Here is a 15,423-nt window from a genome sequence, read left to right on the forward strand (position 1 = left end):
TCCCTCATTAACTGGCATTTCATGAGATCCAGACACTGAAGTAGTAACATGGAGTAAATTGGACTATTTTCACTAGGTGTTGATTAAAGTTGTTCAAAAAACGTTTGTTTAAAAATACATAATTGCGGTGTGTTGACCTTTGAGGAAACCACCTTTTGCTGTTTGGTGTCTTTTATCCAAAATGTACAGAATGAGTAACATAACAACGACAGTAGATGATACGTTGTTTGGGCGTACTCTTCTTACTATTTTTTCTCCAGAAGTGTCACCTTTCTCCTGTACCAACATAATGGTACTTGACCTATATATGCGGGCCTTTTTTTAGCATTATATGTTGTGGATACAGGAACTGTATACATGTATTTATTTGACTTATATTGTTAATGTTATTCAGTTCCCTGTCTTGTTAGTATTTATATAAATGTACACTTTTATCTTATTACAGCCCTGTTGAAGTCCATATGTATGTGGAAGAAACGTGTTGGCTGACTTTTCCGATACAAATTGACAATACATTAATGAAGAGAAGAATATCAACTACTTCTGGAACACTGTTGATATATTTCAAGCTAGAAATAGGATTGTAAAAGTGGTGCACTTCTGTTTGCTTTGTTTACCTGTGAGAAAGTGTCCTCTTTCTCCATGGTTGCCCCCACTTTTTTGCCCTCTTTCTGCATGTTTCCCCCACTTTTTGCATCTGCTTTGACTGAGTGTGCCCTGGGCTCCTGCTAATCAGGTACCCAGGGCCTATGTTCTTTCCCTAAAACTGCATTAAAGGGTAAACCCAATTGGCATCTCTGGCCACAGGTCAGCCACTGGTAAATTGTACCACAGGTACCCAGGGGACTCTGACCAGGGAAGGACTCTAAGGGCTGCAGCACTTATTGTGCCACCCTTAGAGCCCCTGCAACTTTTCTCACACACACACACACACACACCTTTGGAGGCTATTTTCTTGGTGCAGAACAAAGTGGAGAGTTGACATGGCTCACATCCCAGTGTGCCATGCCTGTAACCCACTGCCCTGGCATAGGTCAGTCACCCCTCTAGCTGGGTGCACTAAACCAGTGGTGAGGGTACAGGTGCATGAGCCCTGTACCCCTACAGTGTCTAAGTCCATTCTTAGACATTGTAAGTGCAGTGCTGCCATTAAGAGTACATGGTGCTGGGAGTTTGTCATTACAAACTCCACAGCACCATAATGGCTACACTGAAAACTGGGAAGTTTGGTATCAAACTTCTCAGCACATTAAACCCACAATGATGCCAGTGTGTGATTTAATTAAAAATGCACACATAGGGAGTCTTAGAGATGCTCCCTGAAAAACGACCTACTACTAGTGTCCAGACTGAGTGGCTGCTTTCAGCTGCCACCACCAGACATGTTTCTGGACATCTGGGTCAGGAGCCTGCTGCTTTGGGGGTCTGAAACAATGCACATCCTAGTCAAGTCAAGTCAAGTCAGATAATTTATATAGCGCACTACATACCCAGAGGGTCTCAGGGCGCTTGAGGAAGGGTGGGGGATTATTTGTTGAAAATCCAGGTTTGTTTTAAGCTGCTTTCTGAAGGCTGGGTGGTTTTGAGTGAGGCGGAGGTGAATGGGAAGGGAGTTCCATGTTCTAGCCGCTAGGTAGGAGAAGGATCTTCCCCCCATGGTGGATTTGTTGATGGGTGAAACCTCAGCGAAGGCTTGGTTGGAGGAACGTAGCTGGCGGGAGGGGGAGTAGAAGGATAATCGCGTGTTGAGGCATTCTGGTCCAAGTTCGTAGAGTGCTTTGTGTGCATGAGTGAGGAGGCGGAACGTTATCCTCTTATTGACGGGGAGCCAGTGGAGATCTTTTAGGTGACCTGAAATGTGGTCTTTACGCGGGATGTCTAGTATGAGTCTGGCTGATGCGTTTTGGATGCGTTGGAGTTTTCTCTGAAGTTTAGCGGTGGTACCGGCGTATAGGGTGTTTCCGTAGTCCAGGCGGCTTGTAACTAGTGCGTGGGTGACCGTTTTTCTAGTTTCGGTGGGGATCCAGCGAAATGTTTTTTTGAGCATGCGGAGGAAGTTGAAGCAAGATGATGAAACTGCGTCGACTTGTCTGGTCATCGAGAGAGAGGAGTCCAGGATGACGCCCAGGTTCCGTGCGTGGTCCGTTGGAGTGGGTAAATGGGCCCCCGTGCTGGTACTGTTAAAAGGGTGAATTTAGATGTATTTTGTATGTTAATGTACAACACCTCGTATGTGCGTCGACATGTTTCGAAGCTAGGCTTCTTCTTCAGGACAGGGTGCACACATCCCCACCTTACTCACATCCCTCGAACTTTTCGGATTGATTACAGAAAAGTGATATTAAGCTAAAAAAGGCTAGTATTTGCCTACCTGTCTATTCAAAGGTATCTGCATTGAGAACCTGAAAGAAAGAGGACAAAAAGTACACAAAAGGAGAGCATTTTGGGTATTTGTTGATGTAATATCGACACTTTTTGAATGAAATGCACTGTGTGAACGACCTGAACTGGACCATAATTGAACAACTACCCTCAGAGAAAGGCCTTTTTGAAAAAGAGCAACGCTGGGTGTTCCGGCTGGGCAACCCGAGGATTGGCCTCAACGATGATATTCCATGGGGTCAGCTGATTTAACTGTGTCCCCCATGTTTTCTCTGAAAAATGACTAAATGATACCGGCACCACTATCCCATATTGTCTTAAGTTGAAGGTGGTGATAGGCCACTTGAAGGACTGTAGTCAGTTTGGGGGCTTCCATACTCCATGCTTCGTGTTCTACTCAGATACACTTAACCATACAATCCTTGGGCACCACGCGCATGGGTTCGATCTGCATTTTAAAACATCACCTAGAGACCACATAGAAAATATGCTCGACACCCCTCAATATCTGCACGTCTGCTCACTAGGCGCAGAGATATCAGACTATTATTGAGAATTATACTAGCATACCACAACCACCATTCGAAAGTACTTGGGTGCGAAATTACCTGTGCGCACATTTTAATATTATTCTAGAGTGAGTCTCTTTTATGCCTTTAAATCCCACGAATATGACCCTTGAATACCTTTTTATTCATGGATAATAAACCGATATTCTCAATTATTAACCACACTGTGACCATAAGCTAGTCCGACTCGGACCGCGCCTAACACTGCTGACTGGTAACAGACCGCGATCACAATTCGCGGTTGCCATTCACGCGCGGAAACAGACACACTGCCATGTGTCCACACATGCGCAGGAGCCTCACCGCACCTTGTGCATCTGCTGCATCAGACAAACAACTCCGTAGGCAACAACGGCTGTATCGGCAGCCTGAAAACGCCTTATTTGGCTCACATTTTTCCCGGTTTTGATCAATTAACAATTAACACTTATTGGTGGGTGTACTTAAGGTGCAGATACCGGGCCCTTCTCACTTTCATCGGAGCCGCGGGTGGGGGAAGTAAGGTGCAGGAATTCCCGTGTAGCAGCGAGTATAACTAACCACAGCGTTACTTTGGCCTCCACCAACATATGAAGTAAGTGATTACTAGGCGTACATGCAGACTGAGCACTCTACCTTGTTTTTACAGGGTGCTTAATAGCACTACAACCCCACCGTTTTGGAGGCTCATGGTGCCAACCATGACTTTGGTAGCAAGTATGCACACATTTGTTTTTACTCCCCAATTGCTAACTGAATCAGATTCCTGTCCCAACATCTATACGGGTTAATCAACTAGTGCTTGTGCTTTATGTTAAATGTTGTGTATGTCTTGTCTCTGTTTCTTCTTTACAGGGCACACCATTACATAGGATGACAAATTATGTCTAGCAGTTGCTGCCCTCACAATTTTTTAGGTCACCGAACCTGCACCTTTGGATAATAACAAAATCCCTCCTTTTGTGTTATTTTTGTCCTCTTTCTTTGAGGTTCTCAATGCAGATACCTTTTAATAGACAAGTAGGCACATACTAGCCTTTTTTAGCTTAATATCACTTTTCTGTAATCAATCTGAAAAGTTCGAGGGACGTGAGTAAGGTGGGGATCTGTGCACCCCATCCTGAAGAAGAAGTCTAGCTTTGAAACATGTCGACGTACACACGACGTGTTGTACATTAACATACAAAATACCTCTAAAATCACCCTTTTAACAGTACCAGCACGGGGGCCCATTAAAGTTTTCGTAGACCTCAGGTACCTTTTAAACCTCACTTTATCACTCTTCGGAACCCACTACTCACTTATACAGACAAAAACCTCACATGCACCACACATAGCCAAATAATAAGTGCTCCCACGTAGTCATCGGTTAGCAGCACGCCGCATCCCGTAGAGGGGTGCGAAGACCCCAATGATTAAGCATGACACCAAGGGTCCTTTTGGTGTGTGAGGGGTATTTAAAGAACACTGTGTGCTCCCCATCATTGTAGGGACCACTCTAAATAAAATCTAGATGTGAATTCTTGCTGTTTAAATAAGTCTGTAGAGGGAGAACGAATCCACTTTCCTCTACTCTCCCCTGTTATATTTGTTGACTGTCAGGGAAACTCATGAGATCTAGGACTGGTGAGTGAACATTATCTGAAATCTGGAACTACTGGCTGGAGGACACCTGCAAGTCTTATTTGGAAATGAATCTACCTGGCCTACTGACATATGAGAGCAGATGGCCTCCTGGTAGGAGGAGGTTTGTCCAGAGGAGAAGACTAGCGGCAGTGCCTTGGAACAGGGAACTGCTCAGAAATCATAATGGCTGTAAAGATATCACAGAAGGTCATCAGAAAGCTGGAGTGGTTCTCCCTGCATGCCCCATTTTAAGCATGGTGAGCTGCACTGAAGATTCCAAGTGAACCTACTGCTCATGGTCGATTTTGACCAGAATGGACATTGCAGAGGGTGACCACGTTCTAGAGTGGGTCCTTTTAGAGACCGCCTGTTGGCCACAGACAAAGTAACTTGTTTGCACTTCTTACTGTAAGCCTGCACATGTCATAAGCCTTAATAGATAGCTATTGCCTTACCAGCAGCATCTCATTAGAACCTTCTGTCCCCCCGTATATTTGTTTTGTATTACATGGTTAGTCCAACAAAGTGCTCTTCCTTTTTTATTAATCTAAAGCACTTCGAGTTCTACAGTGTTACTGTTGGGTTCTGAGCCTCTACCACCACACCAACTCAGAGACAACTTGGACTGCTCGCAGTGTTACCCCAAGAGTCCAGTGCTGAAAGACTGCACTTGGTGCTCAGTTTTTCGTAGTCTGAGTTGGTCAGAACCAAAGACGTAAGTGTCAATGGAGTCACTACTCACCTTGTTTTGCCAAAATGTATCTTGTACATATGTCTCTTTTTTACATAGTCTTCCCAATTGCTGGACAATCCTCAAACGAAAAATTGCCCCCCTCGCCCCCTCAGTCGTCCCCCCCCAAACCCCCACCTCTGATACAAAGAAGCAGTAGGAAGGGGGCACAGAACTGTTAGCAGACTTTACAAAACTATTCTAGCCCAAACTTGGCTCCCCCGTAAACCTTGCGACATACCTGGGAACTTAAGTTCTACAATGAACTATACAAGACGGAATGAAGCCAGACCTTGAACACCCACACAAAGTATCTTGCAATGCCCGTTAAAAATGAAGGCAATATTTTATTTTACAGAAAGACTACCATTTGTCGTCCAAAATGAATCACCTATTTCCCGCAGCTGATACAACCTGTGCCCACTGCGGAGCTACATCAGTGGATTTCTACCACATGCTACGGCGATGCCCCGCACGGTCACTGTGAGATTGGGAGTCTTTTCCAAGATTGTGAAGCTAACAGGCCTCTCAAAGTTGGAGTCCTAGGAGATCTGCATGCTGGAAATCTTTAAGTGGTCCAAAAATATGATGGCAGCACTATGGTTTCTCGACTTGGCACTCCTGCTGGTGAAGTGCACCATCACCAGTAAATGGCAAGAGGCCAAGCCCCTTTCTGGATAAATGGGTAGAGACCTACTACACTGGACAGAGGTGGAAGGTACAACCCTTAGTAGAGAGGAGGTTAGTGGTAATTGCAAACACCCTATAGCAAGCGAATAGGACAAACTGTGGCTGCCGCTCTTGACTCCCTCAGAATGAAGAAAACACCAACAGAATGGGCTTCCATACCCGCCCAACCACAATGAGTCTGCCTAACTCTTCTCTGCCCAGTTGCACTCTGCCCACTACAACCGCTCAGCCATATCCTAGCAGTTTACACTTCACCAGCGGAGGAGAGTTGTAAGTTTCCCACATGGCAGCTCCCAAGGAATTTGAACATTAGCTTTTGTTAAATCGCAGTCTGCCACTCTTTTTTAAACTCCTGAGCACTTCTCTAGCCTACCTATTTTTTATGAGCTGATGTTCTTTGTCAACCAGCCTGGGTACCAAACTAACCTACACCTTTTTATGCTACAGTGCAAATTGAGCCAGCTTTGCTTTATATTTCACTTACAATAAACTTCTTTAATTGCCAATAGAGTTCCGTTTATTACAGGTGCCCTGGATCGAAAAATGTGTAATACATAGGCAATGAAAACTATTCTAATTGACGTATATGTTCCAAAGCCATGATATTAATTCTATTCTGTTGTACACTGTTGCAATGGTGGACATAAGTTAATCATAAAGAAAACAATGTATTTAAAAAAAAGTCTCTAATAGGAGAGGATTGAACATATAACGACTTGACACCTGGCCACATTTTGAGATTAGTTATCACATTATACCACCACCTGTGCTTCTCTGTGTATAATTATGTAATAGATTAAGACAATTATTCTAATAATGCCACTGTTTTCACTGCTAAGAATAATTCTCTTAAACACATATATATACACATATATATATATACACATACATACATATATATACATACATATATATACATACATACACATATATACATACACATATATACATACACATATATATATATATATATATATATACATAAAAAAACAGGTCTCACCGCTATCAACAGCTTCAACTTCTCGTTCAATTGCATCTTGTATCATTAAAGGAGAAATGAAGAAATGGGCCCATCTGTGAAGAAAGAAATACCATTTATTTTTTTACAATTGGTGTATTATAACATATTTAAAGTTAACACACAAAAGTTTTAAAAATGATATGTTTATCATTAAGTCCAGAGCTCTTCAATAAAACTAGTCACAAAGGTCTCATTTATATCGTGTTATGTTAATGGAAATTGTTTCAACATAGGTACATTGGGGTTATATGGTAGAATATTTCTGTGAGGAGAGGACTTTCGTTTAAGACAGATATGATGAGCTTCAATGAAATCCCTGTAGGAAGCTGGCTCTGAATATACTATACCAAAGAAAGGTATACAGTGCACAGAGTCCAGTGATTCCCCAGAGGCTTAAGTAGATAACTATTTGTGGTAGTGTGGTCAAGCAATTAGGCTTATCAGAGGGCTTTGTTAAGCATTTGTTACACACAATCAAAGACTGAATCAAAGACCAATTGTTTTGCATCAAAAATATTACTTTGTGACTTTTATTTCTAGTACTTCGAGAAACTCAGAAGTAGGTAAGTACCAGTATGAAAATAACACTTTTCAGGTACAGTAAATTGTGTTTGTAAATGCAGTAAAATACTTTACAATGGTATTGTAGGAAAGTAGGATCTGCTTTTATTGTCAACCCCACGTTTTGCTGGTGTCATTATGTTCTACTGACTAGTCTGACTGGAATCTTGCTAATCAGGACCCCAGTCTCTGTGCTGCTTCCCTAAATTGGGCATGGTGAGTACATAGGTACACTCCAGATTGGCTAACTGGTGTACTCTGCTAAGTCCGTGATCTATGGTACTAAGGTACCCAGGGCATAGGTACACCAGGGGTCTCCCATGGCCTGAAGCATGTGTTATGCCACCCATGAGAGACCACTCAAATTGTGACTACAGACCTGCCCCTGCAGCCTTTGTAAGCTGGTGCTAGCACCACTTACAATAGATATAAGTTCTGTATCTCGGAGGTCACTGCACTTAAAATAAAACCTACAAGTCACCCTTAAGGCAGGCCTTTCAATCCTGAAGGCAGGGTGCTCGGTTCTAAGTGTGAGGGTGCCCCTGCATGAGCAGGATACCCCTACAACCTTTGAATACTCCTGAGGCGTGAGCCGGGAGAGGTTGCCAGGGACGCAGCAATTGTCTTGCTATTTTTCAAAAATACTGCCGATTTTGCACATATCTTTATAAAAGCCGTTTTTTGCACAATTTATAGTCTAGATTGAATTACTATCTTTCATAACTTTTTTAGGTGTACTAGCTTTTAACCTCTTTTAGAGGGACAGTTACTGGTAGTTTTGGTGGTTCGGGGGGTAATTTGCACGTCTTGACGACCGACCAGGGTAGTGATCTATTCTCACCACTAAGAGAAAATAAATCTCCGGCTGGCGCGAGCGCGCTGCCAAAGGCAAGCCCGTCTGCGCCCGTCCGCGCACGTTCTGCGCTCTGCGCCAGGACCCCTGATTGTTCATTGACCGGTAAGGCCCCCGTTATTGCCTATGAAAAGGAGACCCTGATTGGGTTCAGGGAAACCGACGGGGAGGGAGACTGTATCCTATTTCACCCTGATAGTTGGCCAGTCACTATTACGGAGTCCTGCCAGGTCTGCAATAGAGCGATCCTCAAAATCTTAATGACTAATTCAGGACATAGGGAGGGCGAAACAGGGGACAAAAGGGGAGGATGCAATAACCTATAAATGTTTATCCATAAATGACAGGTCGCTGGTGAAACATAGCCGTGATTGTGCTGACCTGTTAATTGAGAAAGAAATAAAAATCGCATTCATCACGGAAACATGGATGGAAGTGGCCTCGGGTCCCGATATAATTAAGGCTACTCCCATAGACTATTTATGTTATAGGCAGGATAGGCAAGGAAAATTAGGAGGTGTTATATACCATAACTCCCTAAAGGCTATATTCCAGCATATTCAGATAAGAGACCTGTGAAGCCCTTTCTTTAAATTTTACTCTCTCCAATCACCATTCGTTTAAAGGATGCCTATTGTATAGACCCCCTGGGGGAAAAGTGTTTGAGAGGTAGGTCTGTGTGAGGAGGCCTTTACCATGATAGGGGATTTTAATTTTCACTTGGAAATTGCAAATGACCCAGAGACTATTGCTTTGTTACACCTGATGGCGGGAGTTGACCTAAAGCAACTGGTGGTGGGACCTATTCATAGCACATGACATTTGTTGGATGGTATATTCTCTAACCATCCATCATTAGCGTTTACTGGGACATGGCCAGTTGCTTGGCCTGACCACGTGGCTGTGAGGTTTGAAATAACACTTAATAAACTCCCTAATGTAGAACAGGGCCGCACAGGAGTAAAGGTTGGTAGAGCTGGAATAAGCTGGTAGGGTCAAGCCTGGAGACGCTCCTACTGGCTTCCATGGAGGAAATTCCATCAGAGGTGGAAGAAGCCGCTTTGGCCTATACGGGATGGATAGAGCAAGTTTGTGCCACGTTAGTGCCTTTAAATAGGGGTCGCTCCCCTTCGGCCCCTTGGTATACAGATGACCTCAGAAGGCTTAAAATATGCTGTAAAACGTTGGAGAAGGATTGGCGTAAAGGCTACAAGGAATCAGATAAGTTTAATTTAAATCGGAGCCTCCTTGAATACAAGGAAATGATCTTTCGGGCGAAACAAGAGTACGTTACAAGCCGGATTAATTTGGCCAGTAATTCTTCAAAGGAACTATTTAGAACAGTTTCCTGCCTCGCATCCCCGAAAGTACCGGACCTCAACCTAGTCAAGAGTTGTGAGAGGCCCTGGCCAAGTTTTTCCTGACCAAAGTAAATACTATTTTTAAGGTCTTCTTGGATGCAGATAGGAGCGGCCCACTTAGCCTTAGCCAGAATGTTGAAGTGGGAGAGTTCCAGGGACCCAGGTTAGAGCAGTTTACACCAGTGAGCACGGAGGAGACAAATAAATGGCTTCATGTGGTGAAATCAGGCTCCCCCTATGACCCGTGTCAGGCAACGGTAGCCAAGATGGCATCCGTACGTATTTCCGCAGCATTAACAGCGATTTTCAATAATATGTTTGCGACTGGACAATTTCCTTTGTGTTGGAAACAAGCTTCTGTCCTTCCGCTGCTGAAAAAAGCTAATTTGGATATAACCGACCCTAATAATTATCGTCCAATTTCGAGGCAGCCAATTTAATTGAAAAAATTATGAATCTCCAACTCGGTGCGTTTCTAGGGGCCACCCAGGCCCTAGACCCCTCCCAACATGGGTTCAGAGCCGGCCACAGTACTGAGTCCGCTCTGATTAAAGCAACGGAAGAAATCTGAGAAGTGCTGGACATCGGAGGCAGAGCGGCGTTGGTGCTATTGGACTTATCCGCTGCCTTCGATACGGTACATCATGGGATTCTGATGGACCAGCTGAAGAAATGTGGGGTACATGGGAAAGCATGGAACATCCTGAAAGCTTTCTTAACCAATAGAGAGCAGTGTGTGGAAATGGGTGATTACGTATCAAAACCGTTTGTGTTGCCCTGCGGTGTTCCGCAGGGCTCTTCCCTAAGCCACACACTGTTTAATATATACGTTACCTCGCTGGATCCTATTGTCAGGTCATTTGGTTTTGATTTAACATCCTATGCAGGTGACACACAAATTGTGGTGTCGCTGTTACCTGGCAAGGAAGAAGGAATAGCCATACAATTTCAGGAATGTATGTTGGCAGTAGGCAGATGGATGGCTGATAACTGCCTCAAATTAAATACATCAAAAACGGAAGTCATTATATTTGGAGCAAAGGAGGACTTCTGGAGTCCTTGCTGGTGGCCGGAGGAGATGGGTTCCCCGCCCCTACCGGTTGCCAAGGTGAAGAACCTGGGTGTCTTAATTGACTATCAACGTACCTTTAGGCCCCAGGTCAACGCCATATCATTGTCAGTATATTTTATATTTAAAATGATCCGAAAGATCCTCCCTTTCCTCCCGGAGAGCAGTACAAAAACGGTTATTACTGCATTAGTGCTGTCCCACCTAGATTATTGCACCAGCATGCTTTTGAATGCCCAACAGGGGCTGCTTAACAAAATGCAAGTGTTGCAAAATGCGGCAGCGAGACTTCTGACGGGCATACCAAAGTATGCCTCCATCTCGTCCGAAATCACAAAATTACACTGGCTGCCAGTGCGGAAGCGGATTTCCTTTAAGGCCTTGTGTATGGTCTTTAAGGCCTTGCAAGGCCTAGGGCCTGCCTGCCTGAAGGAGTACTTTCAATGGTACATTCCCCCCAGATATCTAAGATCAGGGCTGCGGTTGGTTAAAGTCCCTCGTATAAAGAAAGCTCGGTGGGGAGGTAGGAGCTTTGTGTTGGGGGCAACGAAGGCCTGGCCCTCGCCTTGAGGAATATGACAGATTTGATGGCTTTCAGTAGAGGCATTAAAACTTGGTTGTTTACACAATAATTTATATTTTGGCCTGAACCTTTAGGAGTATTCATCTAGCGCAAGGACACCTTCAGGTAAGCGCGCGCTGTATAAATGCCAAAAATAAATAAAATGAATAAACAATAGGAGTCCATTCTCCCGGGTTGTAAGTGCATCAGCCATTAAGATATATAGAGTGTCTATGCATCATTACACAATGACCATCTCTAAACTAGCTGTAACAAACCCTGTTGTGTTTGGTATCAAGCATGTTGGAATCATGCCCCCACACCGTAAATGGTGTGGAAGTTATGATTCCATGCACTGTAAAGCTCCTCCGGGAAGCACTCAGTGATCCCAGTACCAGTCTTCTAGACCCAGACAGCAAACTATGGCTACTGACTGTGAGAAGTTGGACTGATATATAGTGCTCACTATTCTAGTGATCACTGTGTATCATACCAAACGACCCTTATTGATGATTGGTTGTAAGTCAACCTTATAGACCAGCTATCCTAGTAGCATGGACAAGAGCAGTCATTAGGCTAAACTCTAGAGGGCGTGTTAAGCCAGCTGTTATACCATCACATATACCCCTTGAACACCAAGTGAAAGGACACCACACAATTCGTTATGAAAATAAAAGGATATTTATTTATAACAAGTCTACCCTGATCTCTTTATGAGTCAGGGAGCTAAGCACACAACAAAACTCTTAAGAAAATACTTTAAGTCGCACAATTTACACAAGTGCCCGAGGGGCATGAAAAACCATATACTCTAAAAGGGGAATGCGAAATACTAGCAGGTAAGTAACAAGATCCAGAGGCTTCAGTATCGCTAGGACTACACTACTGAACCCTAAGGTTAGGAGCAGGAGGCCTAGGGAGATCGGGTGCAGAGTGTGCACTCTCACGCGGGATGCGGGACAAAGTCTATGGAGGCTAGTATTTCTAAAGTTACTGTTATCGGACGAATCCGACTAGATAGACTGAAAACGAAAAAGGATCTGGACACTTGGGTAGTGAACCTACGTTGGAGCACCGAAATACTCAGGTTACCTAGCCCAGGGGCTGCGGCTGCATAGGGTTCAAAAGACAACGGGAATCCTCGTTGTAGTCTATGGAGCCTGAAAGAAGAAGTTGCTGGCAGGCGACCAGTGAAGATGTTCGATGTGATCCAAGCCTGGATCGGTGATGGAGACGACCTGAAAGCAGAGGGGACTCAGTTCTTAATCACTAGCCAGTGATTAGGTGGGCACCAGGATGGCACCGGATGAAGTCACCTCGACCAGGTGAGTGGGCGACGCTGGACTCTGCAGTCACACGGGCTAGGAGGCGTTGTCGGTGACCAGGCTGGAGGTGCAAGCTGTCCCACAAAGGTATCTGCTGTCGGCGATGCTGGACCCAGGATTAGGCCAAACAAACCTTGGCAAAGTCAAGCCCACGCGGTGGAGTCAAGATGGCGTCTGGAGTGGACCAGGAGGGTCCGGGGTGCTCCTCTTTTGGAAGGGAGCAAGGGCCAGTCTGGAGCAACCAGACCAGCGGTGCAATTGTCGTGGTACGTCGTCAGGAGGGCCACTATCCAGCAGGCAAGTGACCGGACAACGCGGTGAGCAGCAAAGAGCAGAAGGGCCCCACGCAGATCTCGTGGATGCTGGGGGGCTGGACTTCGGTGCTGGAGCTGCTCAGGGTTTGGGCTTCTCAAACCCCAAAGCACTCACTCGAGGATCCCTCGGCGGTCGTGCTGGTTAAGCGTTGTGCAGTTTTGAAGATGGCCGGTCCCTCAGGTCTTGTCACACCCACGAATCTCAGCTGGGCTGATGATGCAGGTAGAGGTCAGAGATGCCAGGGAATCCGGGTCTCGTCGAGCTGGGTAGTCTTGATCCGGAGGATGGACTTACAGAAAACCGTGATTCTTAGATGGTGCCTGCGGGTGCAGGGTGGCTACTCCTTAGCCACAAGGGAGCCTTCAGAAGGTATCCAGAGTTCCTTTCATGGAAAGTAGTCAAGATTCAGAATTATCTAATTTGGGAAGGGGGCCTGCTCCTACCTTTATTCTAAAGAAAGGGGCTGGCACGCGACTAGGTCCTGCCCATGGGTGGGACCAGGGGGGGGGTTACACCCCTCTCCCTAGTCCGGACTTTCCCCAGCTCAGGGGCTGGTGTGCCCCTGGAACTGGTTTAAGCCGGCATATGCACAGAGAGCACCGGGGTGCCACTTGCAGTCACCTTCCTCTCAGCCCTGCCTACCTGGGATACACAAAACCCTGTCAGGGATGGTGCTAGCACCGCCCCTGACAGGAAACCCTTTGTCCAAGCTCTCCTCGCTGGAAGGACTCCCAGCAGCAGGAGGTCAGACTCGTGTCTGTGGTGGCAGCATCCATTTTGTGAGGTTGAGGCTCGAGTTAGCTTTAACCGGGGTTCACAGTTACATACATGTCGTGTTCCTCTAGAAGGGTGGAATGCTAACCCCGTTGCCAGAATTGGCGAGGGGTTAGTATTCCAATTCGTATGACACCTTACTCGACATGTTTTGATAAAGCAATACCAAAGATAGCAAATAACCGCGAGGATTATAATGCACTTAAGAGTATATGGTACGCGTTATCATGGAACAGCTATTAAGACTTGGTTCCGCAAGCTGCAAACTGGCTCAGCTCATGCTAGAGCACCATCTCACATAATTCCAAGCACTCTGCCTTCAGGATTGATAAGGCCTGCCATAGGAGTGACTGATAGGAATACATGTGCCCATTTTAGGGTTAGATATAGGAATACTATATCTAAAGCAAAGGGTGATTACACCACCTTGCCCCAGCGGTCGTGCAGCCAGTTGTGTCAGATTTGGATGGCCAGCCAGGGGTGGCATAATACATGCTGCAGCCCCTGGTAGGCCCTGGGTACACCTATGCCCTGGATACCTAAGGTACACTGTACAGGGACTGATGAACAAGTTATTTACCTTCGGTAACGCTTTTTCTGGTAGATACTATATCTGCCTGTGGATTCCTCACCTTGTGAATATCCCCCTTGCGTCAGCAACATTCGGAAATTCTTTTCGTAGCCTCGCGCCGACGTGGATAGGACGTCACAGAGACACGGCTCCGCTCGCGACTCCGCTGACGTCACCGACGCCTATAATAGGCACACGCCGGCGTGATGACATCAGTTCCGCCTTTTTTCCGTGCCATCGAGGCACACGGACGGACCAATGACAGTAGATATATACAAAGTATACACAGTACACAAAAGTCAAGGCAAAACACACAGTGCAAAGCAAATGCAGGAAGCAATTGAAACAATACCTTGACATCAAAATAAATATACATTACAGTACAATAACTCTGGCATAGAAGAGTGGACAACAGGGAGGCGGGTGGGTCAGTGAGGAATCCACAGGCAGATATAGTATCTACCAGAAAAAGCGTTACCGAAGGTAAGTAACTTGTTCTTCTGATAGATACATCTGCCGTGTGGATTCCTCACCTTGTGAATAGAGTCCCACAGCAGTCCCCACTCCCGGAGGAGGGTGTCCACTCTTCTAAACCAGGAAATCCTGAAGGACAGAGCGCGCAAAGTGACGCTCCCTCCTCACTTCGGAATCCAAGCAGTAATGCTTCGCGAAAGTGTGGAGGGAAGACCAAGTCGCCGCTCTACAAATGTCCTCCACAGGAACACCCCTAGCCAAAGCTGAGGTTGACGACTTAGCCCTAGTCGAATGAGCTCTAATACCCTCTGGAGGTTCCTTACCGGCCAAAGAGTAGCAGATCTTAATGCAGAGGACGATCCATCTTGATAAAGTCCTCTTATGGACCGCTCTGCCCTTCTTGCAGCCAGCAAAGCCAATGAAGAGTTGATCATCCAAGCGACAGTCTTTAGTTCTGTCCAAATAAAAAGACACCGCCCTCTTAGGGTCCAGACGGTGTAGCCTCTCCTCCTCCTTGGAAGGGTGCGGGGGAGGATAAAAGGTAGGGAGGGTAATGGATTG

General features: G+C 45.6%; 1 protein-coding gene across 4 annotated transcripts in view; it reads right to left on the bottom strand.

Moving 5' to 3' along the window:
* Window positions 1-15,423, bottom strand: part of NRDC (nardilysin convertase) — a 2,107,381-nt gene that overhangs the window by 1,863,228 nt on the left and 228,730 nt on the right. For all 4 annotated transcript variants that reach the window (XM_086952436.1, XM_086952435.1, XM_086952433.1 and 1 more), the window contains one exon: window positions 6,977-7,050. In XM_086952436.1, coding sequence (XP_086808562.1) covers window positions 6,977-7,050 — 74 coding nt within the window. The remainder of the gene's footprint in view (window positions 1-6,976; window positions 7,051-15,423) is intronic.

This window comes from Lissotriton vulgaris, chromosome 1_1 (genome assembly GCF_964263255.1).
Source record: "Lissotriton vulgaris chromosome 1_1, aLisVul1.2, whole genome shotgun sequence".
Classification (NCBI taxonomy): Eukaryota; Metazoa; Chordata; class Amphibia; order Caudata; family Salamandridae; genus Lissotriton; species Lissotriton vulgaris.